The 27,410-nt window shown below is 37.9% G+C and overlaps 1 protein-coding gene across 12 annotated transcripts in view; it reads left to right on the forward strand.

The window, feature by feature from the left end:
• The window catches only part of YAP1 (Yes1 associated transcriptional regulator), a 147,989-nt gene that overhangs the window by 113,801 nt on the left and 6,778 nt on the right, over window positions 1-27,410 (forward strand). For 3 of the 12 annotated variants that reach the window (XM_062196918.1, XM_062196919.1, XM_062196926.1), the window contains 3 exons: window positions 9,430-9,623; window positions 12,157-12,204; window positions 23,383-23,513. In XM_062196918.1, the coding sequence (XP_062052902.1) occupies window positions 9,430-9,623; window positions 12,157-12,204; window positions 23,383-23,513 (373 nt within the window). The remainder of the gene's footprint in view (window positions 1-9,429; window positions 9,624-12,156; window positions 12,205-23,382; window positions 23,514-27,410) is intronic. The other 9 variants (XM_062196920.1, XM_062196921.1, XM_062196927.1 and 6 more) reach the window with 3 other exon arrangements.

A 27,410-nucleotide genomic window follows, 5' to 3' on the forward strand; every position in this document is an offset into this window, starting at 1 on the left:
TTTGTGACTGGGTATTTGAGCAAGGCTTTTTTGGAGAGGGGCATGGGTATACATCTCTTCTAAATTGTGAATTCTCTCATGAAAGAAGAAAAAACATACAAAATTTAAAATAAAGATGTAATTAATGGACCTGTGTACTCATTAATAAGGATTTATGGTAGCAGGTTTATTTTTAAATTTAACTGTCCTCTTTGAGCAGGAGTATTATTATCTAAATTTTATTTCCAAAGTAGATTGTAAATTTTTTCGTACTGCAAGGATTGTGCTCTGGGGACAGAGAAGAGTTGAAAGCTAGTTAGAACACTTTCTGCCTTGTTCACCTCACCTCATTTAGCAACCTCGTGTCTGCCCAAAACTACTTAACGAGGTGATGAGAAAACGTTCTGCTGGATTATTCTTTTTAAAGTTCCTTCAATGATTATATTGTTTGAAGAAAATACCATTATATTAAATGCTTATGCCAGTCTTTTGATACATAAAGGAAGAAAACTAGATTGGCTTAAATATTTATATTTGTTATCAATATTTTTGAGCAAATATGTGAATGTTTTAACCCAGTTTTGGAGGACTTAGGAGTTGGCTTTTGGGGAGAGATTCTCCTTTTCCTGCTTAAGACCTAGAGTATATTACCAGTAAGAGGGAAATACAAACCCAAAACCGCTTGAGTTATACCACTTTTCTCCCTTTAGGGTGGCCAAAGTAAAAATGACAATAACAAATGTTGAACAGAAAGTGGAAAAATTGGAACCCTCATGTGTTGCTGGAGGGATCAAAAAACGATACAGCAGCTTTGGAAAGTAGTTTGGTAATACTCAAAAAGTTAACCACGAATGCTCATATGACCCAGCAGTTCCATTTATACACACACACACACACACACGAACAAATTGGAAACATGCCCGCCCATACAAAATCTTTTACATGATGTTCATAGCAGGATTTTCTTTAATATTTATTTATTTATCTGAAAGGCAGAGTTACAGAAAGGTAGAGGCAGAGAGAGAGAGAAATCTTCCATCTGCTGGTTCACACCCTAAATGGACACAACGGCCGGAGCTGGGCCAATCCGAAGTCAAGAGCTTATTCCAGTCTCCCACATAGGTGCAGGGGCCCAAGGACTTGGGTCATTTTCAGCTGCTTCCCAGGCCATAGCAGATAGTTGGGACAGAGTGGAGCAGCTGGGTCTTGAACTGGCACCCATATGGGATGCCAGCACCGCGGGTGGCAGCTTTACCCGGTGTGCCACATTGCTGGCCCCTATAACAGAATTCTTTTGTTTGTTTGTTTATTTAAAGATTTACTTATTTGAAAGGCAGAGTTACAGAGAAAGATTTTCCATCTGCTGGTTCACTCTCCAAATGGCTGCAATGGCTTGGGCTGGGCCAAGCTAAAACCAAGAGTCAAGAACTAGCAGTTTCATATGGGTCTCCCATGTGAATTACAGGGGCTTAAGCACTTAGGCCATTTGCTGCTGCTTTTCCAGGCACATTAGCAGGGAAGTGGATCGAAAGTGGGATAGTAGGTCGCTCATATGGGCTGCTTACTTCTCAGGAGGCGGCTTAACCTACTATGTCACAGCGCTGACCCCTTATACCTATATTCTTAATAGCAAAAAAGTGACAATTGCCTCAGTGTGCATCATTTGATGAATGGACAAACAAAATGTGCTATATATATATCCCTCTAAGGAGATATTATTTTGCAGTTACCAAAAAAACAGTTCAATGTTGATACATACTGCTACATGAATGAGTATTGAAGACATTAGGGTGAGTCAAAGAAGTGACGCAAAGCTACATATTGTTAGATGCCATTTGTATGAAATGTCCAAAATAGGCAAACCCAGAGACAAAGTAGATTAAAAGTTTCCATAGACAGGGTGGTAGAAGAGGTCAGGGGTGAGTTGGAGGGTGGGGACATTAGGTAATTTTGTTTTTGGAATGGTAAAAATGTTTGGAAATTAGCAGTGATGGTTGCACAGTTCTATGGATATATTAAAACTTACTGAATTGAACATGTTAGAAGGATGATTTTGTGGTTTGTGAATTATCTGAATAAACTGCTATGCGTGATGTCATTTAGATACATAGCTTACTCAAGTGTTGGGAACCTCTTTTGTATATTGATAATAAAAAGGTATGTTCAGTCACTTTTTAAGACTGGTCTTTTTACTCCTTTTTAGAAGAGTGAATCAGATAGTAATTTTCACTGAAAAACTAACATTCTGTGTTTAAATGGATAAATGTGCCAATTTATAGCAAATTTTATTTTTAGGGACATTTATTTATTTTAAAGGCAGAGTTCAACAGGGAGAAACAGAAAGGTATCTTCCATCTGCTGGTTCACTCCCCAAGTGTCAGTAGCCAGGTCTGCGCCAGACCAAAGCAAGGAGCCTGGGACTCTATCGTGTTCTCTCCCATGAGAGGCAGGGGTCCAAGGTCTGTGGCCATTCTCCCCTGCTTTCTTGAGCACATTAGCAGAGAGCTAGATTGGAAGCAGAGCAGCCAGGGTCACCAGCACTCTGATAAGGGATGCTAGTGTTGTAGGATGTGGCCTAACCCATCGTGCTATAAACACCTGCCCCTACAACAAATTTTTAGAGAATTCAGTTGCCTAGGTCACAGAGTCAACACTAAAAATCAGCAGTTGATGTTTTGTTTTATCTATTTTAAGAACAACAGATAAAAGAGTGTTAGTTTCTTTTAACAAGTCTACAATTTTATAATCTTGAGTATACTTCGGAAAACCTAGATTTTGTTTCTGAATATTATGAACAAATTAATATAGTAATTGCTAATATGTAAATACACAGTGTTTTAGTAGTTATGAGGAATTGATATAATGTTTTAATAATTCAAGAATTTCTAATTTTAGATTTATACTTAATGAGGTCACTGGAATTGAATTAACCCATAGTATATGACTGAATAACAAATCTAATATTTTGTAGTAGTGCAAAGTTTTGAGGGTATCTATAATGTAAATCTGAAAATTGGCTGAAGTTTGAAAGTTCAGATGTTTAGAATGAAATGGGATGAGATCTATGGTGATAATGCCCTTTCTTTTTCTTTTCCCTTGGAGAAGAGAGTCTCATTTTTCAAGACTCGGTTTATTACTATAAAGCTGTCAAGACTGATTTGTTGACTAAAACTTGAAACAGTTACTATTTCGTAGTCCAGAAAGCATAGATTTTAAATTTAAAAATATAAAAAATTTATATTCTGACATTTTATAGGGCATTTTTAAAAAAAATTTATAGAGTACTTTTTAGAAATTTGATTATAACAGGAAACACTGGGATTTCAGTTGATTAGAACTAGGAAGAAGCTGGTAATGCTATTCTTTTCTTTTCTGGCTGTCCTGCTCCCTTTCCCAGGAAACAAAGCCGGTTTTGTTTCTTGCCTGCTTGTGAGGTCTCTGGCACACCCCTTGTGGGTGCACTGCTCTGTGTTTTGTTAAAATGCTTACCATACTCATAGGATAAAGAACAGGATGCTTCTGGAGAGGAATAAATCCCCACTTCAGTAGATAAACAAGGTTGTTTGAATTGGTCATTTAAGTGACTTTCATGTGGAACCTTTCTAACACTGCTAGTATCCATAAATAACAACATTAAGTAAACACAACCAAAAGTGTACATATTTATTGCATATTTTGTGCAAGTTCCTGTTGCATTCTTTGGTTCTTCCTCCATCTTTTCATACTCTAACTTTTCCCGATCTGTGGTTTTGAATAGTAAGATAAGCCTAGATTGCAAAAGACCTTAGCAACCAATTCAGTTTGCCATCAGCCAGTGGTTATTATTGGTAATGATTACTGTTCATGGTTATCTGTCTCTGGAAAACTAATGCAAAGCAAAAGATATTTACTGTGTATTTTCATGCAGTTTTGTTATTGTCTAATTTGTTTTCACCCAGAATGTATATTATAAACATGCAGTACTTTATAAATATTAAATACTGTATTAGGGGCTAGCATTGTGGTCCAGCATGTTACACCACTGCTTGGAGCACCCATATCCTACATCCAAGTGCCAGGCCAAGGCCTGGTTTCTCTACTTCTAATCCAGTTTCCCACTAATGCGCTTCAGGGGAGCAGATGTTGACCCAAGTACTTGGGTTCCTGGGTCCTGGCAGTTGTGGGCATCTGGGGAATAAATCAAGGGCAGATGGAAAATATCCCCCTTCCTCCCCACCCCTCACCCCTCACCCCTCTCTCCCTTCCTTCCCATCTTTAAATAAATATATAAATTTTTAGTTTTTTCTAATTTTTTTGAGGTTGAAATATTTATGTAGCTCTAGAATCTGCTTTAAAATCAGTCATGGTTTGCAACTTCAGCACAATTTACTAATGTGCTATTTTCTTGTAGTTTTTAAAAATTAAATGTTTATTAGCCATTTGAAAGCAGAAAGAGGGAGCTCTTCTGTCCACTGGTTTACTTCTCAAGTGCCCACACAGCTAGAACTGAACCAGGCCAGAGCTAGGAGCTTGAAACTCAATGGAGGTGTCCCATGTAGGTGGCAGGGACCCAAACACTTGAGCCACCATCCATTGCCTCCCAGAATGCATTAGTGGGAAGCTGAATTGGAGGTGGAGGAAACCCTGTAAGTTGAGTTTTCTATTGCCAAGAACACCTTTCATCAAAAGAGATGGAAGGATCCCCTTAGCTTAATCTCTACCCACCCATCTTTTTCCACTTAGATCTTATAGAAAAGACAAACATACTTATCTTTGTGAATTATAAGAGTACTTGGAAACAGTGAATGGTATGGTAAGATGGGAGGAGGGAAAGGCAAGTATGAGAATCACTAGGGTATAGGATGATTATCTATATGATGGTATTCTTAAGGTTTAGAAAGAAATATTCTGGAGAAGGGAGGAGACGAACATTTATGAAGCAGCTATTCTCACAGGGCTATAATTGAACACTCAGTCCCCACAGTGACTCCCAAAAAGGTTATGTCAACATCCCCACAGTTACAGTGGAGAAAACCAGCAGTTTTAAATATTTTTAAATATTTTACTTCATTTAATTTCATTTTATTTGAGAGGGAGAGGTGAGAGATCATCTCTGCTACTTCATTCCTAAAATGCTTACAACAGCCAGAACTGGGACAGGCCAAAGCCAATAGCCAGGAACCTGAACTAGGTCTTCCACTTGCATGTCAAAGACCCAACTACTTGAGCCATCACCTGCTGCTTCCTAGGGTGCTCATTAGCAGGAAGTTGGAATCAGGAGCGGAGCTGGGACTATGATATGGATATAGGTATCCCAATCAGCATTGTAACTGCCAAGCCAAATTCCCACCTACCTTATTATTAATGTCTTACCATGGCACCCATAAATGTACATTCATATTGGTGACAAAAGTAGTGACAAAAATAACTTTATTAAGTAAAGTCACTAGTACATTGCAGATCTTAGTTCTCAAAAATTACTGGCCTTTTTCCTGTCTTCCTATAAATGAAATTTTAAACCAACCATAATTATAAAAGTTTTAATCATTTATTCCTCATAAATATATTTTATTGTGTCTTCAAAAGCAAGTAAATGTTTTGATTTTTGCTGTATAAGAGATTAATAAAGTTTTGGACAAGATAGAGCAGTAAGTCCTATCTTGACATTCTTCTGTGTTCCTCTAGACAAAATATAAAAGAAGATAACCCATATTACAGAGTCATAATTTTTTAAAGATCTGTGTATATCAGAAAATAAATACAAACCAGTGAGAGCATTGTGAGAGGCCTGTATAATCTAGGCCATTCAGTTCCTGAAGATACCAGGAACTGGAAGTGTTATAAAAATAAGAGAGGAGATATAAATTGATAAAGAAAAAAGCCCAACTGTGAAAGCTGGATATACAGCTGCCCTGGCCTTAGCCTGTTAAAACATTTAGAAGGAGGGACCAACACTGCGGCATAGCAGGTAAAGCCACTACCAAGCAGTGCTGGCAACCCATATGGACGCCGGTTCGAGTCCCAGCTGCTCCACTCCCAGTCCAGCTCTGCTATGGCCTAGGAAAGCAGCAAAAGACGGCCCAAGTCCTTGGGCCCCTGTACTCCCCTGGGAGACCCAGAAGACGCTCCAAGCTTCTGATCGGCCCCTCTCTGGCCATTGTGGCCATTTTGGGAGTGAACCTCTCTAACCCTGCCTTTCAAATAAATATTTAAAAAAAAAAAAAAAAAAAAAACTTTGGGGCCGGCACCGCGGCTCAACAGGCTAATCCTCCGCCTTGTGGCGCCGGCACACCAGTTTCTAGTCCCGGTTTCTGGATTCTGTCCCGGTTGCCCCTCTTCCAGGCCAGCTCTCTGCTGTGGCCAGGGAGTGCAGTGGAGGATGGCCCAAGTGCTTGGGCCCTGCAGCCCATGGGAGACCAGGAGAAGCACCTGGCTCCTGCCTTTGGATCAGCGTGGTGCACCAGCCGCGGTGGCCATTGGAGGGTGAACCAACGGCAAAGGAAGACCTTTCTCTCTGTCTCTCTCTCTCACTATCCACTCTGCCTGTCCAAAAAAAAAAAAAAAAAAACTTTAGAAGGATGGGCCGGCACTGTGGCATGGTGGGTAAAGCCACCGCCTGAAATACTGGCATCCCATATGTCTCAAGTGCCTGGGCCCTTACCACCTATGCGGGAGACCCACATGGAGTTCTGGGCTTTTGCCTGGCCAACCTCAGTGTTGTGAATATTTGGGAACTGAACAAGAGGATGGGAGATCTCTCTCATTCTCATGATCTCCTCCCTTCCTCCATCATCTTCAAATAGATGACAATAAATACATTAAAAACAAAAATTAAGAACCATGAGAAGGGCTGATGTTGTAATACAGTGGCTTAAGCTGCAGCCTGCAGTGCTGGCATCCCATATTAGAGCCAGAGCACCTGTTCGAGTCCAGGCTGCTCTGCTTCTGATCCACTTCTCTCGCTGATGCACCTTGGGAAGTCAGCAGAAGCTGTTTCAAGTAAATTTTAATTAAAATTTCCCATGAAAATTTTTTAAGTTCCCTCATACTTTGTGCCAAGCACAGAGGATATATAAATGGATAAAATACTGTCGCTCAATTCCCTTGACAGTTTAAGAGAAGACACAAATTATAAACAAAAAAGAATTAGGTAAGAAATGTCAATATACAATATAGAAAAGTTCCAAGGCAGTGCCCTGAAGGAAGAAGATTCTTAATGTGTATGATAGATTCTGGGAAAGCTCCTGAGGATTGGTCTAGAATAGGGGACATGAAAAATTCTGTGCCTGGGAGGCCAGTAAATTCTGATAGCTGTCAATGTGTGTTAGGATTTTTATAGCAAGGTTTATGAGAGAGATTAGTCTATAATTTTTCTTTCTTTTAATGTTCTCATAGGGTAGCAAGGATATGCTGGCCTCATAAGTGTTGGCAAGTATTCCTTTATTATACTCTGAAAGAGGTGGTATATGATTGGTATTCTTTCTTGAATGTGAAGCCATTTGTTCTTGGGGTTTTCTTTGATCCATGTGTATTAAACATTTAGTAGAAACAGTGACTCAAAATTTCAACTTAAACAGCTTAACGTGTGTCTGAAAAGATATATTATGATTCTTAATATTTTTACATTAAAATATGTTCTGTTGAATGAGGTTATTAATCCAGTTTGATCTGTCCTATATCAGTGACAGAAATTCACTATCGTAAAAACCCGGTTTCTAGCCTCCTAATGGTATTATGGGTTCAATTTTAAAAAAGAAAAAAGAGAGACTACTCAGATATGTGCTGGGGAAATAGTAGTGTTCAGTGAAACAGATCTCTTGCATCCAGGTGCTTGTGGACAAATTAGATATGGGCCCTGCATTGGATATCTACTTGGCTGTATTAGGGATATATACAAGGGTACTTCAAAAGTTCATAGAAAATGTGTATATGAAAAAAAAAACTGCATGGATTTCAGATTGTGGGGGTAGGTTGTACCAGAATAAGCTTATCTTTTCATTACATTTTCCACAAACTTTTTGAAGTATCCTTGTTTAGGAGCATATTAAGGTTTGAGTATTTTGATGGATTTTATTAATCAGAATGCTTTGTTTCAGTTGCTTTCGGGGTCAATTTTTAATTAAATTTATATATATATATATATATATAAGTATATATATAAAATGAGAAATATATTTGCATCATTCATGCTTAAAAAGTCATAAAGATTTCTCTCCAGCTCAATCCTTTAATCACCCAGTTTCCTGGCTGTTGGGCCAATATGTTAGCTGCTGCTTTGCTGTTCTTCAATTTACACTTCTCTAAATACACAATATATATTTCCTGTCCCCTTTTATTTTACATTTGTATATTCTATACTTTGCTTTTAACGTAATGCAAAGGTACTTCAAAATATTCATGGAAAATGGAATTAAAAGATAAGTGTATTGTGGTATAAAAGTTTTTTTTAATCCATGCATAGGTTGTTTTGTTTTTTCTTTTGAGAGGGACATGCAGAGAAAGAGTTTGTTCATTCATCTGCTGGTTTACTCCCCAAATGGCCACAAAGCCAGGCCGAAGCCAGGACCCAGGAGCATCATCCAGGTCTCCCATATGGGTGCGAGGGCCTAAGCCCTTGGGTCATCTTCTGTTACTTTTCCAGGCACATTAGCAGGGAGCTGGTTCAGAAGTGGAGCAGGGGCCAGTGCTGTGGCACAGTGGGTTAATCTTCCACCTGTGTTGCCAGCATCTCATATGGGTGCCAATTCTAGTCCTGGCTGCTCTTCTTCCAATCCAGCTCTCTGCTATAGCCTGGGGAAGAAGTAGAAGATGGCCCAAGTGTTTGGGCCCCTGCACCCACGTGGGAGACCCCAGGAAGAAGCACCTGGCTCCTGGCTTCGGATCAGCGCAGCTCCGGCCATTGTGGCCATTTGGAGAGTGAACCAATGGAAGGAAGACCTTTCTCTCTGTCTCTCCCTCTCACTGTCTGTAACTCTACCTCTCAAAAACAACAACAACAACAACAACAAAAAACAAAGTGGAGCAACCAAGACTCAAACTGATGCCCACAAAGGTTGTTGGCACCACAGACGGCAGCTATACTCACTATACCACAAAACCAGCCCCAATAGTTTTTTCATAATACACATTTTCCATTTTTTGAAGTCCTCTTTGATGCATGTATTTCAGAGTTTTTTGTTCCGAAATAAACTGCCAACAGTTTGAAGTTACCTAGTATGTGTTAGAGATTATTCTAATAATTGCATAGTAGAACTACCTTGTCTTTCTTTTTTCTTATGTTGCCTTACATCTTGTAACAGCAGTGATGACAGCGATACTAAGCAATCATTGTACAGTTGGTGGAATTTTAGGTGATTTCCATTCTTACTGCAAAAATCTACTATGAGTATCTCCAATTGTTTTTTAATTACAAAGTCATATTTTTCTGTTTCTTAGCTGGTTTTTTAGGACAGATCTTTTGTTTCATTTCAGCCATGAATCAGAGAATCAGTCAGAGTGCTCCAGTGAAACAGCCACCACCCCTTGCTCCTCAGAGCCCACAAGGGGGTGTCATGGGAGGTGGCAGTTCCAACCAGCAGCAACAGATGAGGCTGCAACAATTGCAAATGGAGAAAGAGAGACTGCGACTGAAACACCAAGAACTGCTCCGGCAGGTGAGGCCACAGGTTAGAAAACCAGCCTTCCATTTTTTGGGGACTGTTTTCCAATGTGAACTTAAGTAAACTTCCTTTTACTGCTTATTAGTCACAAAGGTTGTTGTCTCTGTAAAATTCGAGCAATGCAAGAACATTCTGTTCAACTCTGTCCTTAGTTTCTTGACTGGTCTGTGATCACATAGGATGTGACTTGTAACTTGAATCATAAAGAGCTGGCCATAGTCATTGCAATTGAGCAGAAATCCCAGGAAACAAGGTTGCTTCCACAAATGTACATGGAATTATAGATTAATATTTCTGAGGATCTGAAAAAGGGGGAAACTATGGGATATCACTTGGGGAAAAATCCCATTTGCTTTAAATGATTTATTTATCAGGAACAAAGGATTAGGAGGTACATCAGTATGCCATTTCTTGAATAACATATATGTTTTAGTATTGCTCAATCTAAGGATTTTCATTTCAAATAAATACAAGTTATCCCCAAGTTTAGAAGAACCAAATTTCCCTTAAGATTACTTGATTTACATTTTTTTTTTCATGTTGATAAGGGTAAGACCAAACAGTGGAGAGTTTGAAACCCTTTCTGAATATTTTTGTCAGTTGCCTTTCAGAACTACTATGTTCTGTAAGAATAAATTAATATCTTATGTCAAAATTAATTTTTACTTTGTTTCAGAGTGGATAGATAAGTGTTTGAACTGAGGATGTGATCCTATGGCTCAAGCAATGTGGATATTTTTAATTTTTACTGCAGTACTTCAAAAAATTCATGAAAATGAAATTTAAAAATGAGTTCATTTTGGTACAAAAATGTCTTGAAATCCTTGTATAGTTTATATAAATTTATAGAAATATAAACTATTCATGGATTTCAAAGCTTTTGTGCCAAAATTAACTTAGCTTTTGATTCTATTTTCCATAAATTTTTTAAAACACACACACATACATATATACATAAAATATTTTAAGTAGATAAAAATCAGTACAGTATTGAAAGTGTAGAAAAGGTAAGTACATTGGAAGTAAAATCTTTTGCCCAATTCTCTCCTTTAGATGTAAATAACTGAGATTCTTGGGTTTTACTTTGTCCCCAGAGATACTCTATTAACAAACATAAAATACATTTATCTGTACTATTTTTTCCCCCACAAATCATGGTGTGCTAAATGTAGACATTTAAGAATTATTGTACTCTGCATTCCTGTACAAAGATGTGAGCATTTAAAGATACCTTTTTATTGGACTATATTTTAAGAATGTCACTTGAGTGTCAGCAAAATACATGAACTTGATAACTGTCTCTGAACTCTGATTTGGGATTTTAGGAACTGGTTCCTGATAAATTAAGCCATGGAAGCCCAGACAGACTACCTTTAAAATGTGTTCTGTCAGTGAGTGTAATGTAGTGTGGTTGGGTCAGAGGTACACCCTGATTGAGGCAGTAAGAGAGTTTATGCCAGCATTTGATATTAGAAAATGGTCTAGAAAGAGATGTTTCTTTATCTGCTGTGAACAAGTTGGAGAGAGGAAGCATATTGACATGGTTTATTATAGCTCTAACTGACTTTTTAACATATTACTATAAAGGAAGGCTTTTTTATTTAGATAAAACTGTATTGCCAGAATGAGGTCACACCATCAGTAATATAATTACAAGGATATTAGAAGAAATAAGGCAATTTAAGTATGTTTTATACAGGCTGTTTTCATTGTTTGCTTTTCATTTTATAGTTATTGAGAACTAGTTGGTGTAAGTACATACTAGTCTAAATTTCACATATGAATGAAGATTGTCACGAAACCTTAACAAGTGAAAAGTTCTTTGACTGCTGATGTTTGAAGTCTTGCTGTTTTTGAGATTTTTGAAGTCTTACAAATGGACCATTCTTCATTTTGTTGTGTGCTATAGATAAGCCTGGTTTTTTTGGTGGGCCAAACACTGCTACTTGTAAAAGTTTTTCCTTCTAAAGAATTTTTCTAAATCTTATTCTTACTCTGGGTGATGGGTCTTGGACAGAATAGCTTCAGTTCCTTTAAAGGTAACTTCTTTATTTCTTCTTTACTTACCTACTGTGTTGTCTTTTCTTATGTTGAAATGATAGACCTCCTGTATTCTCATACTAATAGTCTATATTTTAGAATTCCTTTTAGCAATCAATATATATTTAGTGTATCTTAAGTCTTGGCTTCCTGTGAACTTCTTCCATTGATAGTTTCTCTTATTACTGAAACATCAAAATCATTTTACTTGCATAATACTCAGAAACAAAGAACCTACCTGACCAATATCAAATTTTATTTTAGTCCTGACACCTCAATTCTTGCTGTCCTATCTACTCAATGCTGTTAAAAATTTCTGAGATTTCAGTGTTGTTACATGGTGACTCCATTGGCTCCTGTCTTCCTCAGTCTGCTTCTTCTTGGGTAGCTTGGGAATTCTGTGCTATGGTGATATGTCTGGATACAATTGTAAGTCAGCCTACACAGCCAAACCACGTGGCTTAAAGTAATTTTTATCCGTCTTATTTTTTACTCTTAGGCAATGCGGAATATCAATCCCAGCACAGCAAATTCTCCAAAATGTCAGGTAGGCTCTTATCTGATGTTTTAGCACTGGAAAAAAAAAAAAAAAAAGGATGTTAGGGAAGAGAAACTTGCATTCCAGGGGCCAGTCCTTACTGTAGATTAGCCCAGAGTATAACTGTGAGCCATCTTTATACAGGATACTTAAGTTAACATTGCTGTTCCCAGAAAGGCTGTACTATCTAGTCCTTCCTTCTCTTCCCAGAGGGCTTCTAATTAGTGTATTGATTCCCTGGAGGTCTTTTATCCCACATTTGAAATGTTTTGTGTCTGAATTGTTCAATATGGAGGTGTGCCTAATTTTTATTTGAACAGCCTAAAATATTAGTGATTACATGAATTAATAAGCTTGGCAATAATAAAAGATAGTATAAATTATTTAGTTGGATAGTCTAGTTTAGAAAGTCTTTTTAAGAGTCATACCATGAGGATAAAATATTCTTTGCCTTAGACATTCATTCCAAAGGAACAATATCAAAATTAAGGCGAGAGAAGGATCTGCCTGGATAGTGTTCCAGATTTCTTTGTTGGCTTTTATCAACATTTCTCCCTGATAAACCCCAGGGAGCACTGGTTGTTAAAGCATCTTATTTAGCTGGAATGACCACTTTTCTTTCTAACATCAGCACTTGTGTCTAACTCACGGGAAGAATCTCAATTTTGAAACCAGAAGAGATTCTGTGTGTTTAGGGTCCACAAGATTTGAAAGAATTAGGAGCTAGAGGATCATTACACTTATATTGAATGGGTAGAAGTAACCATAAAACATCTCACATTCAGTGTAGCTCCTTTTTTTACTAGGCTAAATAAGTGCATTGTTTCAGAATCAGCTGGAAAGTGGGAGTTGACAAATTCCACTCATTTCAGATACTGTTAACTTGTCCACTGGAGAACTGTGCTGATAAAGTCAGATTCAGGCCTCCTAGAAACCAGTTAACTTTGTGAGAGAGTATATTTTATTCTTCTTTATCAAATGCCTCCATTTAATCAAACCACCAAGTAAGGGAATAGCTTATAATAAGTCAGCTTCACAAAAGTTAGACATTCATATGAAGGTACTAATTCATATTTGACTGTGAAAAGCAACATAATATTAGATCTTAAAAAGTGAAGACTTTTTCCTTGTTTTTTCTCTTATGTGTTTCTGAAAGGTGGCTTTTATTCATGATAAATGAAGTGGAAACTAACATAGGAGCAGAAATTTACTCAAATGAGATTATTTGGATTCAAGTAAAGAGTTCTTCATGCCAAAAGTAGATATTGGGATTGTTTCTCTTATTTTTCTACTCATCTTACCCCTTAAATCTAGTAAATGAGCTAAATGTTTCTAACTCTGTATTTCATGCTTGAATAGAACAGTTACTGTTATTAAATTATCTCCAGGAATTCTTAGCTTTCTGTAAAATAGTAAACCTTTAGGAAAGTGTGGGCTTGTAAGCAATTAAAAATTCTAAGATACTAAAGTTACAGAATTGATGACTTAGATTGCTTAGGCCAATGCAAGAAACCTGAAAGAGAGACCTTTTAAAATTGACTGTGTATATAGTGGGGATTAAAATATTAAGTTGTTATGTATATTTTAGTTGTCTATATTTACCTGGCATAATTGTAAAAATTAAAGAAATGTATGTATGAAATTCCAATATGGATTTAAGTTTATTGTAGCTCAGATACAAATCATATAAGTTATTCAAGAAAGCATGTATATAAGTATTTTTTATCTTATATGTTTTCTAGAGGATCTTACGGTACATGTTATAGGAGCAGAAATATCTAATGCCTTTTCTTACCCATAATAAGGATCATGACTGACACTCCTAAAACAAAAAGTAGCTTAACAAGAAAAGCATAAAAAATTTACTTAACCAAAGGTTTAGGTGACATAGAAAGTTTTCAAAAGTGAAGATTTGAAGAACGAGGGAAAATTCTCTATACCTAAGTTCAATGAAGAATGAACAGCTAGGTAAAGATGTTTTTAGATGAAAGGGTACAGTCTAAAGGTGATAGTACTGACAGGGAAAGCCAGCAAAGCCTGAAGTTAGATTCTTCTTGGCTTCTCTGTGCAGCATTCCTTCCTCCTGAGTTTAGGGCAGAACCCTTTCTGAAATGAGGATCTTACGATCTCTCAGACAAGGTAGGTCAGAGCATTTCTTTATGACCAGTTCTTACACAGAAAAGTAGAGCAAGGTTATAATAATATTTTTAGATTTTATGGCTTGCTTTGGGGTAGTGGGGTAGGAGTTTCTAAGACTTGCTTTGGGAAAGAGAAATTCCAGTTTCTGTGGCCTGCATTGGGGGAGAGAGAATTCTAGGTTTTATGGCCTGCCTTAGGGTAGAAAGAACAGGAGAGTTCAGAAAAAACACTTGGTTTCTGAGCCTTTCCAGTGTTCTTTGGTTCAAAGTACTCAACATGCCAAAGTGCCATTATTGTGGGGTATCATTTTCTGAGTTTCAACAATATTACGAAAGATTTCACAAAGAGACATATCTTAAAAGAAGATGGTTTTAAATAAGGTTTAGTAGTATACTCAAGAAAGCAAGAAAAGGCTTTGCAGTCTGAAAGGAGAGATTATATAAAGGTGTAACTCAATATGTGAGTACCATTGTTTTTCAAAGGTTTTTTTTTTTTATTATTTGTCTTTGTTTTTCTAATAGAAAGTTGAACAGCTGAGTGAGTGCAAGCCAGACTAAAATCAGTATAATTATTTTATAATTATATACCTCATATGCTTTGGGAAGCGGGAAGATACCAAACTTTAAAATGTTTATGAATTACTGGATTAAAAAGCTATCTTTAAGTACTTTTCATAAGATTAACAAATCATGTCTGTGTTGGTATGGGTGAGTTAATGAAAAAATTCTGAGATACACCTCAAATGTTGCTGAAATACAAAATTTTGAAAACTAAAGAAAACCTTAGAGACATTTTCTTAAGTATGGAACTCTTAATTCATTATAATGTACAGAATTTGAGGAAAATTTGTCCTTATAGGACTTAAGATTTTTAGTTTTGATTATGCATGATTTTTATGTTTCAGAAGCAATTTGTATCTCATATGAAACTTTGAATATCTTTGCTTTTTGATATTCAGTATTTACTGTTCACTGTTTTCTAGTCATGTCTCTCTTACAAATCAATGCTCTTTTATAAATTGGAGGGACCATTTGAGAGACGGGGTATAAGAATGCATTCCAGCTTCTATTTCAATGTCTTTAGAGAGAAACATTTTTAAGAAAAGATAGTTCCTCCTGAGTATGAATTTTTTTTTTTTTTAACCTTCTCTTGTGCTAAAGGATATGGTTCTTACTGTCTGGGGTTCCCTAATATCTATGAGATCAAGTTAAACTCTGCAACCTGGCTTGTGTTCTTCTCTCTCACTGATTCTGGTTAAGCCAGTTTCTCTTCCATTAGCTGAGTGTACTCTGCTACCTTATGGCCATGATTCTACTTGTGAACTTTTCTCCACAGTAAAAACTTTGCTTTTTCTCTCTTCCTTCATATCAACTGAGGGTCTCCATTTCCTTGACAAGGCCCAAGTCAAATTCATCCCTAAGTGGCCTCATGAGAATTCATAACATCACCCAGAAAATGTGGGACAGACATTGTGGCATAGCAGGTTAGGCTGCCATTTAAGATACTTGCCTCACTTCACATCCATCTTCCTGCCAGTACCCACCCTGAGAGGCAGCAGATGATGGCTCAAGTACCTAGGTCCCTGTTCCCCATATTGAAGACTTCAGTGACGTTCCCAGCTCCAGGCTTGGGCCTCACCCAGCCCCAGCTGTTGTAGACATCTGGGAATGAACCAGTGGATGAAGATTGATTGATTCTCTCTCTTTCCTTCTCTTAGTCACATATCCAATATCACTATACCTTTCAAATAAATGAGAATAAATTTTAAAAACTACCCAGAAGATAAAAAAATAAAATAAAATAGTGCTGTGTACTTATCTTAACTCAGCAGCCAATTCCTATTTAGGTTGACAGAGAAATGATAGGGAATTGTTTTTGTTTCTGAGCAAGTAATTGCTTCAGCCTTCATAGAAATTACAGTAGAAGTATTTTGCAACTAATTTGTGTAATTGTCATTCCTTATATGTAATAATAATTGTATATCATGGTCAATCACTGGTTTAAAGATGATTAAATCTTAATTACTGTTGAAAATACTGTACTGCACTTATTACCCCTAAATGTTGAAGAGGTTCAGATGTCCAACAGTTTTGGTCAAATAGAGCAAAATAATTCCACTATTGAGAGCCATGTGAAGTTGCCAACAAGTTTATACCCTGAATTTAGTAATAGAAAATTTGGCTTTTTATCCTCCAAACTTTCATGTTAGCAGATGCTAGGAAAGCTGATTCAGAATCCTATTAACACTTTTTCTAATATGTGTCTCTTCTCTTTGAAGCCCTAATATTGATTAAATAAGAATAATTTTTTTGTGGATATGTTGAAAATTTTGTATAAAATGAGAAGCATTTAACCTCACACTTTGCACACTCTAATAGGCTGTTTTGTTTGTTTTATTAATTAAAATCACCTCTTCTTTGTTGTTTGAACAATGGTTTAATAACTCCTATTACTTTAATTCAGACCGTAATTAAGTACCACAAATTACAAAAGACCTAATTCCAAAAAATCTCTCAAAAAGAATATTGAATCTCAGAATAATGCTACCAAACTGGAACTCCGTTTTTTATGCTACTTGAAGATGTCTCTGAAACTTTGCCTTTCAAATAAATAAATCTTTAAAAAAAAAAAAAGAGTGTGGCAGGCCCCTATTTTGAACCATTATAAATGGCTTTTTCTGTTTTTAGAATTGTTGACATAAACTGCTATCACTAAGACAAACTGTTTTTAAAATACATATTTTTAGAGTTATTCTCCATTTCTAAGTTTGTATTTCCAGTTCACTTAAACAAATTGATTACCACTCTCTCCTGTCTCCCAACAGAACTTTGACTTATTTGTCATATATCATCTAGAAATGAATACACTTACATTGTTCACTATTTGCTAAAAATAAAAATTGCTTTTAGAAAGTAAATAAAGTTGGGCCGGCACCGTGGCTCAACAGGCTAATCCTCCGCCTTGCGGTGCTTGCACACTGGGTTCTAGTCTCAGTCGGGGCGTCGGATTCTGTCCTGGTTGCCCCTTTTCCGGTCCAGCTCTCTGCTGTGGCCCGGGAAGGCAGTGGAGGATGGCCCAAGTCCTTGGGCCCTGCACCCGCATGGGAGACCAGGAGAAGCACCTGGCTCCTGCTTCGGATCAGCGTGGAGCACCAGCTGCAGCGGCCATTGGAGGGTGAACCAACAGCAAAGGAAGACCTTTCTCTCTGTCTCTCTCTCTCTCACTGTCCACTCTGCCTATCAAAAAAAAAAAAAAAAAAAAGTAAATAAAGTTGATTCCATAATCACCTCTCCAGATCATTAATATTTTCATATGCAATAAATGTAATTTGTTTCAGTGGGTTCAATAAAAAAGGTAAACAAAAGGTTATTGTTTGTATTTGAAGCAATTGTCAAAATCAGGAGGGAAATTGCATGTATTTATGTAGGAAAACAGTCTAATCTTTCCCCCTAAATATATGTTTTTGGAGTTCAATCAGTGTAAAAGCAGGAACCTCTATTTCTCACATAAATAAGTACATATATGCACACATGCACACTGCAGCTCTGTTTTAGACGTTTTACGGAACTTAGAACTATTTTGTTTTCTTTAGAGATGTATTTATTTGAAAGGCAGAGAGAGAGAGAGCTTTCATGTGCTGTTTCTCTCCTCAAATGGGATAGGCACTTGGGCCATCTCCCACCACTTTGCCAGGTGCATTAGCATGGAGCTGGATTGGAAGTGGGGCATCCAGGACTCAAACCAGAGCTCATACAGGTGCCAGCATTGCACCGAGGACTTAACCTGCTGTGCCACAGTTGCATCCCTCAAATCTGTATATCTTTCTGTATCAAAAATGTTGTCCTGAAGTTGGAGATAACTTTGGGAAGTGATGTAAACATTAAAAATCAAACAACATTCTTAGCATTGGGCTGTTTTAAGAAGGCAGATCTTAGAAGGGAAGTCGGTGGAATCAGCATTGAGGCATAGCAGATAAAGCTGACTCCTGCGACTCTGGCATCACATATGGGCACCAGTTTGAGTCCAGGCTGTTCTGCTTCTAATCCTGCTCCCTGTTAACGCACCTGGGAAAACAGCAGAGTCCTTGGACCACTGCACCCACGTAGCAGATCTGGAGGAAGCTCCTGGCTTCAGCCTGGCCCACCCCCAGCTGTTGCGGCTGTTGGGGGAGTGAACCAGCAGATGGAAGACCTCTCTCTCTGTCTTTCCCTCTCTGTCTCTGTAACTCTGCCTTTCAAACAAATAAAGTAAATCTTAACCACCACCACCCCCCAAAAAACTTGGGCGTATGTCCTACTCCATGATTACCTAAGTCAGCTTTTGAAGGACGTGAACATGAAATTAGAATTAGTTAAAAGAAGAGTTCTTTGCATAGGCTGTCCTGCTTCCACTGAGGAACAGTTAAGTCACGGGTTTTCCATTATGAGTAAGCTTTATAATTCCTTATTTTCTTAGCCAAGGGTTGTTATTGTGAAAGTGAATGTTCTGCTTGAAGTTTAAGAATTTTAAATGTGAAATTCTACAATTAGTTTCAGGGTTATATACAACTTTTGCTAATGACTTTACCAAAAAAATTGTTTTAATATGCATAAGTATGAAATGAAGGTACTTAATCTAATGTTTAGTTAAAAAGGGAATTAGTTATAAACTCTCCATTTTACTACATTTAAAGAAAAATAAACCTCTTTATACCTATTTACAAAATACCTATTTTATAGCAGTAAAGTGATTTTATCAAAACATTTTGGATGAATATGAACGTTATTTTGTAACTTGTAAATCTGGCCTAGTTATTTTAAAAATAAGCCTTGGAACATAATTGGATTGTTTACAAAACTGACTTCAGTTGAAACATTTCATGTTGAAAGTTACGTCTATCTCTAAGGAGTTTTTGGATTATTTTATGCTGAACACAATGCCTAAAATTATCATAGTGAGCTAAAAATACAAGTTTGTTAAACTTCTCTTTTCCCAAAGGTAGTTAGAATAAATAGTTTGACAGACTTTCAAAAATGGGGAAATAAGCAAGTTATAGGAAATTCAGCCAAAAGTTAATCATGCTTCTGTTCTGTATTTCAAAGGTCAAATAGTTCTTCTAGAGTGTTTGACTTTTTCTAAGTAAAGCAAGTATTTTTAGCTCATTTTCTTCTCTAATAATACAAAAATGTGGTAGCTTTTCCCATTGAGCTTATAAATCTTAGCTAATCTAGGACACATTTGAAGTCAGAGCTCTCTGCACAGTAAGGAGAGCCAGTGATCCCAGCCTGGTCTGTAAGGAACTCTCCCGTGTGATTCACAAAGGGACACAAGTTTTCCTGCTTTATATAATGGACTTGTATGGACCCAGGATCCAGCCACAATCCATGGGCCCTTCTTATACTTCTTTCCTCGCATTTAATTGACATATAACTTCCCACAGGGTAGAAAAGACACCTCAAGATAATGTCTATATAGTAGTTAAAGTATTTTGGCCCCATGTAAATTTGATGCTTTGTCCACATCATTGAGAAAAATAAGGAGAATCATAGTAGAAATAGTAATCTGGATACACTTAGTATACTTCTGGTTTTTTTGATGGTTAGGATATCCAGGAGAAATGAAAAGCATGTATCTGCATAAAGCCAAAACTCAGAAACAACTTACATGACTATCCACAGATGTATAAACAATTGTGTATCCCTACAATGGGATGTTGGTTAGCAGTAAAAAGAATGGATCATAGGTGTAATATGATTGCATCTCAAAATAATCATGCTAAGTGAAAAGCACATGTTCTATGATTTCCATTTATAGAAAATTATGTAAGATACCAACTAATAATGACAAAAAACAGATCACTAGTTTCTGAGGGTGAAGTTGGGGAGGTAAGCAGCAGGACAAAATTCTGGGAGTGATTATCTTGATTGTGGTAGAGTTTCACAGGCATACATATTTCTTTAAAAACATTTTTATTTTTGTATTTATTTGAGAGGCAGAGTTGCAGACAGAGAAGAAGAGAGAGAGAAAGGTCTTCCATCTACTGGTTCACTCCCCACATGGCTGCACTGGCCGGAGCCAGGCCAATCTGAAGCCAGGAACCAGGAGCCTCTACCAGGTTTCCCAGGCAGGTGCAGGGGCCCAAGCACTTGGGCCATCTTCCACTGGTTTCCCAGGCCAGAGCAGAGAGCTGGATTAGAACAAGAGCAGCTGGGACACTAACTGGCACCCATATGAGATGCGAGCACCACAGGTGGAGGCTTACCTTACTAAGCCACAGCACCAGCTCCAGCATACATATTTCAAAACTTACCAAAATTGTGCACTCTGTAGGTATTTTATTTTATATCAATTGTATCTCAGTAAAGCTGTTTAGAAATTACTTAGGGTAGGTAATGAATCATTTTCTCTTTACTATAACTAGAAGTTTCAAAGCCCAGCTAAATATTCATACCTTGCATTTGGTGTCTGTCATTGGTTACTTATATCATTGTCCTTATCATATTATACTTATTTTCATTCCAAATTCTTCTTTTGATTAATAATTCTTAACACCCTGGCTCTACCACCAGTAAATAAAGTAACCTGTTTTCATTGTTCTTCTCATGTTCAGTTTAGAAAAATCCATAGGTTACTTACTGTTGACATGGGTCAAATATAGTTTGATGACAAGATCTTTGTGTAATCTCTCAGGGCATTGAACATCTCCCTAGGCAATTAGGAATGATTTGCCATTATTATTATTATTATTATTATTATTATTATTATTATTAAGGATTTATTAGTTTGAAAGGCAGATTTAGAAGAGGCAGAGATCTTCCATCAACTGGTTCACTCCCCAAATGGCTGCAGTGACCAAAGAGAAGCCAGGCCAAAGCAGGAGCCATGAGCTTCATCTGGCTCTGTCACATGAATGGCAGAGACCCAGATACTTGGGTCATCCTCCACTGCTTTCCCAGGCACATTAGCAGGGAGCTGGATTGGAAGTGGAGCTGTTGGGGCTTGAACCAGCACCCATATGGCATGCCAGCATCACAGGCAACAGCTTAACCTGCTACAGCATAACATGGCCCCCAGATTTGCCTTCTTGTTAATATCTCTAAATTACCTTTCTTTTGTAAATCTGAATAGTTTGCTCTGCATTATCTGTTGATAATAGAAATTCAGTTACTAAAGCAAAATAAAAATTTGACAGCTTTAAACAAGCATTTTGGCAAAATTCAAGGTAGCAAAAACATTGAAAGTCTAGGCTACACCAGATGATTTGTTTTAACCTCATAAAATGATCTTGGGAAAGTGGGGGTTTTATGAAAAGGTATAGAATAAAAAATTGTAAAAACAATATGAAAATTTTAACCAATTAAGTTATTTCAGTAAAGATTTATGGATTAGTGTCAAGTACTTTATGCTGGAAAGAGTTCAAAGTTAGGCAAATAGAAATGTGAACATATCTTCCTTGATAAAAATCAAATGAGGGCGAGGTGGTTAGCTTAGTGGTTAAAATGCATGTTGGGATTCCCGCATCCCCACATCTGAATACGTCAGTAAAGTTCCTCGCTCTATTCCCGACTGCAGCTTTCTGCTAATGCGGACCCTATGAGGCAGTGATGATGTCTCAAGTAACTGAGTTACTGCCTCCCAGCCTTGGCCCCCACCCAGTTTCAGCTCTTGCAGATGTTTGGGGAGTAAACTAGGATATGAATCTGCCTCTCTCCTTCTCCCTCCCTCTCCTTCTCTCTTTCTCTTTGAAATTTATGGGGCAAAACATATGAAGATCTTCAAGATATTCTCTAATATTCCCATATTTTGAAGGATGCACAGTTTTGTCACAGAAACTATACACCATCCTCATCCAGAGATTATACTTTTATACATTCTAATGTTTATTGCTAAATACATCCTTGTATTTTAAGAGAAATATGGATTACTCAAAGTATTAGAAGTCATTTTATGCTCTAAAACAGTTCATTCCTTCACTGTGCCCTTAGGGGTACAACAGAAATAAATAATTACAAAATTGTGTGATAAATGCTGTGATTGTGTTACATGTTCTAAGGGTGTGAAAGGCATGACATCTTTGTGTCTAATCCCATCTCAATATGGAAATGGAGTCATCATGGGGAGTTACTTAAAGAAGGTGGTGTCTTCACTAGGTCTTAAATAATATGGAAGAAAGAAAAAGCATTCTAGGCCAGAATAGCATGTGAAAGAAAAAGGTATGGTATTCTGAGAAAGTGTCATCATACAGACCTTCAGGGAGCAAACTGTCAATTGTCACTTCTCACTTTGCAAGATGAGAATGGGAGAGTTCAAAGAGAGATGATAGAAAAAAGACAGTAGTGATGAAGGTGTTAGGGTTTGGTCCGAGTGAGATGAACTGGCCTGTGGGTCCTGGGCAAGTATAGTAACTGAGGTCTGGGTTATCTCGAAACCTGCTGAGGCAAATCTTGTAGTGGCCCATAGCCTCTGCTCAGGTTCTAGGTAGAATCCTGCTGAGAAATTGTGGAATGTCGCTGAAGAAATTTTACCCGATTTTAAATCCTATGATTATAGTGGAGGGACTTTGGGTTCATGTTTTTATGTTTGATACCTTTTTTTTTTTTTTCTCCCTTCTCCTCTCTCCCTGGTAGAGGATAAAACACTCTAACTGAAGATAGAAAAACCTGAAGTCAAAATGAGACACTGGATACCAAAATGCAAAACAATGTTGGGGATGAAGAGGGAATTAGTATCTTACAGTAAGACCAGACTTGCCCTTCTACTCCAAAGGAGAATTTGGTAGTATAGGCCATATTAAGGAAAATATCAAAATGAAGCTAAGTACCAAAGTGTATATGTTTTGGGGTTAATATAACTAAGCAAACTTTCAAATTTAGGCAACTTAATTTTTAATCACTTCCAGTGGATAGAAGAACTTGGTCACTCTGATTGGGAAGTATGTTATTTAAAATAGATACTACAACTTTGTGTACACAGTTACCCTATTAAACATTAATTCTTTAAACCTAACAAATTTGTTAAAGGATATATTATGTTTATGTTGTTGTTTTTTGTGTATGTTTGTTTTTAAAGGAATTAGCTCTCCGTAGCCAGTTACCAACACTGGAGCAGGATGGTGGCACTCAAAATCCAGTATCTTCTCCTGGGATGTCTCAGGAATTGAGAACAATGACAACCAATAGCTCAGATCCCTTTCTTAACAGGTTGGTAAGAGATGCTACTGTCTAGTATCTGAAAAGATTGTAAATTTAAGATCATGTTGCTTAGTGCTTGTAATAGGCTGTTTTGAACCTGATGTGAGCTAACAACTATAGCTGTAAATAAATTTCTCCAATAAAAGTTGAGGATTAAAAGCCATTTCCTACAGGAAAAAGTGAGCTGTTGAGACTTGTGAGGAGGATACTTATTCAGAGTCACAGCGTGTTTGCTTCTGCCTGTACTGTTGACTAACAGTTACTTAGAATTACAAAATCATGCAGGAACATGTGCATGCTTCTCTATGAAATCAAATGAACTGTATCATAAATCCACTTTTGCATTATAAAGATCATTAGAAGGAATTTTCCACATAGGTGTTCAACCTCAGAGCTTTTACAGAGCATCATTCTAAGGCCTCGTGTTCTCAAGAGCCATAGTTCATGATTCAAAGAGATAATACGTACGGTTGTACCTTTTAAAAAAAATGCATTAAAATGAATGGCAGTGTTTGAAAATGATATAGCTTAATGATACTTCTTAGTTACCACAAATCTTGGATTTCAGGAAGATTGTAATGGTATTATAAACTGCTGTTGAAAATTGCAAGCTAGGCTGGCGCCGTGGCTCACTTGGCTAATACTCCGCCTGCGGCACCGGCACCCCGGGTTCTAGTCCCGGTTGGAACACTGGATTCTGTCCCAGTCGTTTCTCTTCCAGTCCAGCTCTCTGCCGTGGCCCGGGAGTGCAGTGGAGGATGGCCCAAGTGCTTGGGCCCTGCACCCTCATGGGAGACCAGGAGGAAGCACCTGGCTCCTGGCTTCGGATCGGCGCAGTGCCGGCTGTGGTGGCCATTTTGGGGGTGAACCAACAGAAGGAAGACTTTTCTGTCTCTTTCTCTCACTGTCTAACTCTGCCTGTCCAAAAAAAAAAAAGAAAGAAAAGAAAGAAAAGAAAAAAACTGCAAGCTGCAACAGGTCATATTCTTTGCCTAGAAAGCCATTTAAAATGAAGATGTGGGACAGGCATGTTGGCTCAGCAAGTTAAACTGTCACTTACAACACCTGTATCCTATACTAGAGTGCCAGTTTTTTTGTTTTTTTGTTTTTTGTTTGTTTGTTTGTTTTAGTTTTTGACAGGCAGAGTGGACAGTGAGAGAGAGAGACAGAGAGAAAGGTCTTCCTTTTGCCGTTGGTTCACCCTCCAATGGCTGCCGCGGTAGGCGCACTGCGGCCGGCGCACTGCGCTGATCCGAAGGCAGGAGCCAGGTGCTTCTCCTGGTCTCCCATGGGGTGCAGGGCCCAAGGACTTGGGCCATCCTCCACTGCACTCCCTGGCCACAGCAGAGAGCTGGCCTGGAAGAGGGGCAACCGGGACAGGATTGGTGCCCCAACCAGGACTAGAACCCGGTGTGCTGGCGCCACAAGGTGGAGGATTAGCCTAGTGAGCCGCGGCGCCGGCCAAGAGTGCCAGTTTTGAGTCCCAGCTACTCCACTTTGGATCAGCTTCCTGCTTATGTGCCTGGGAAGCTACAGACGATGGCTCAAATTCTTGAGTCTCTGCCACCCAAATAGGAGACCTAGATGGAGTTCCTGGCTTTGGGTTTGATCTGGCCGAACCTTGTCTGTTTTGGCCATTTGGGAAGTAAGCCAGTAGATGGAAGATCTTTCTTTCTCTCCACCTCTCCCTCCCTCCCTTTCAAGTAAATAAATAAATCTTTTAAAATATTAATAAAATTAAGATGAAACTAAAATTCCTATCTATAGAATTTCAGTTTTTTAAATATGAAGATATATGTATTTCCCTTTGTAAACTGCTTTTAGGCAACACACACTTTAGAAATACTTTAGCATATTTTGGTTTAGGGAAGCGATTATGCTACCCCTTTAATTATCATCACTTGAATTGAAAACAATGATTCTAAGAAAAATTATCATAACTGCTAAAATATTTAGTGTAATAGAATATCCCATCATTTGGTCAGTGTTTAGATTAATGTTGGTATCCTAATTGATTTTTAAGGACACCTAAAATTGTATTTTAAAATTTGTATTTACTCTTCTGACACACTCAGTATTTTGGTTCTGAAGTTAAAACTGAAACTGTTTAGGAAACGTCATAGCCACCGAGTTTGTTTTTATATATATACCACAAGGAAACCTTCAGATCACTATAATTCTAGTACCTATATTATTGAAGGCCTATATTATTCAGAGATGGAATTAAACTGTTTTTAAATGGATAGGGTGTATATCCTTCTGCTATTTGTAGAGATTTTTTTCTTAAAACTTTTTTCTCAGTTTTTATTTATTTTATTTAAAAGGCAGAGGGACACATTTGAGAGACATCTGCCCTCTGTGCATTCACTCTCCAGATTTGTCTGCAATAGCCAGGACTGGGCCAGGCAGAAGCCAGCAGCCAGAACTCCTCCCAGGGTGCATGTTATAAGGAAGGTGGAATAGCCGGCCCTCAAACCAGGCACTCTGTTATGGAATGTGGCCATCCAAGTCATACCTTAACTGCCACACCAAATGCCTACTTCTTTCTGAAACGTTTTAGTGAGAAATGGGCTACTGGCTGGGCTTAACTTGAGATTCTGTTTTCTGTTAAGATCATAGAATGACAGTTAATAATCTGTGTTACTAGTGTAAGGGAAGAATCATACATCCATTCTCTGTAGTTCCCTGTCTCTAAAGCACACATCTGAGAACAAAAAAGGGAGAGAACGATCCAGCATGGGAAGCGGCATACACAGCAGACTCATAGAATGGCAGATGTCCTAAACAGCACTCTGGCCTCAGAATCAGCCCTTAAGGCATGCGGATCCAGCTGAAAAGCCCATGAGAGTATTTCAGGCATGGAAAGCCAAGACACTCTGGCAAAAAAAAAAAAAAAACACACACACAAGACCGAAATGAAAGATCTCCGCGAGTGAGATCCCAGTGGAAAGAACAGGTCATCAAAGAAGGAGGTACCTTTCTCTGAAAGGAGGAGAGAACTTCCACTTTGACTATGACCTTGCCTAAATATGATAAGAGTTGGTGAACTCAAAAGGCTTCCATAGCTTTGGCATCTCATGACTAGAGCCTAGGGTGATTACTGATGCCATAAACAAGAGTGTCAATTTGTTAAGTCAACAACAGGAGTCACTGTGCACTTACTCCTCATGTAGGATCTCTGTCCTTAATGTGCTGTACGTTGTGATTTAATGCTATAACTAATACTCAAACAGTATTTTTCACTTTGTGTTTCTATGTGGGTGCAAACTGTTGAAATCTTTACTTAATATATACTAAATTGATCTTCTATATATAAAGAGAATTGAAAATGAATCTTGATGTGAATGGAAGGGGAGAGGGAGCAGGAAGAGGAGGTTTGTGGGTGGGAGGGAAGTTATGGGGGGGAAAGCCATTGTAATCCATAAGCTGTACTTTGGAAATTTATATTTATTAAATAAAAGTTAAAAAAAATAAAAATAAAGCACACATCTAATTGTGACTTTTTTTTTTTAATCCTTGGGGAGCGTATTTGGTTTAGCAGCTTAGAGGCAGGTTAGGATGACCACATCTTCGCTGCTCAGCTTCAACGCCTCACCCCAGCTTCCTGCTAACGCAGACCTTGGGAGGCAGATGGTGACGGCTACTCATGTGGGAGACCTGAATGAAGTTCCCAGCTCCTGGCTTTGGCCCAGCCCAGGCCTAGTGTGGCAGGCATTTGGGAGTTAACCAGCAGATGGGAGTGTGCATGCTCTTGCTTTCCCTCTGCTTCCCAAATAAAGAGTACATATATAAATAAAGTATTCCTTGTTGGTTACTCTGTTGCCTACTAGTTGATTTTTATGCATTCCTTAAACTATAAACACTGTTCTACCTTGCCTTGGAGTTGACTCTTGCTAGTGATGTAGT

This window comes from Lepus europaeus, chromosome 7, assembly GCF_033115175.1.
Source record: "Lepus europaeus isolate LE1 chromosome 7, mLepTim1.pri, whole genome shotgun sequence".
In the NCBI taxonomy this organism is placed as follows: Eukaryota; Metazoa; Chordata; class Mammalia; order Lagomorpha; family Leporidae; genus Lepus; species Lepus europaeus.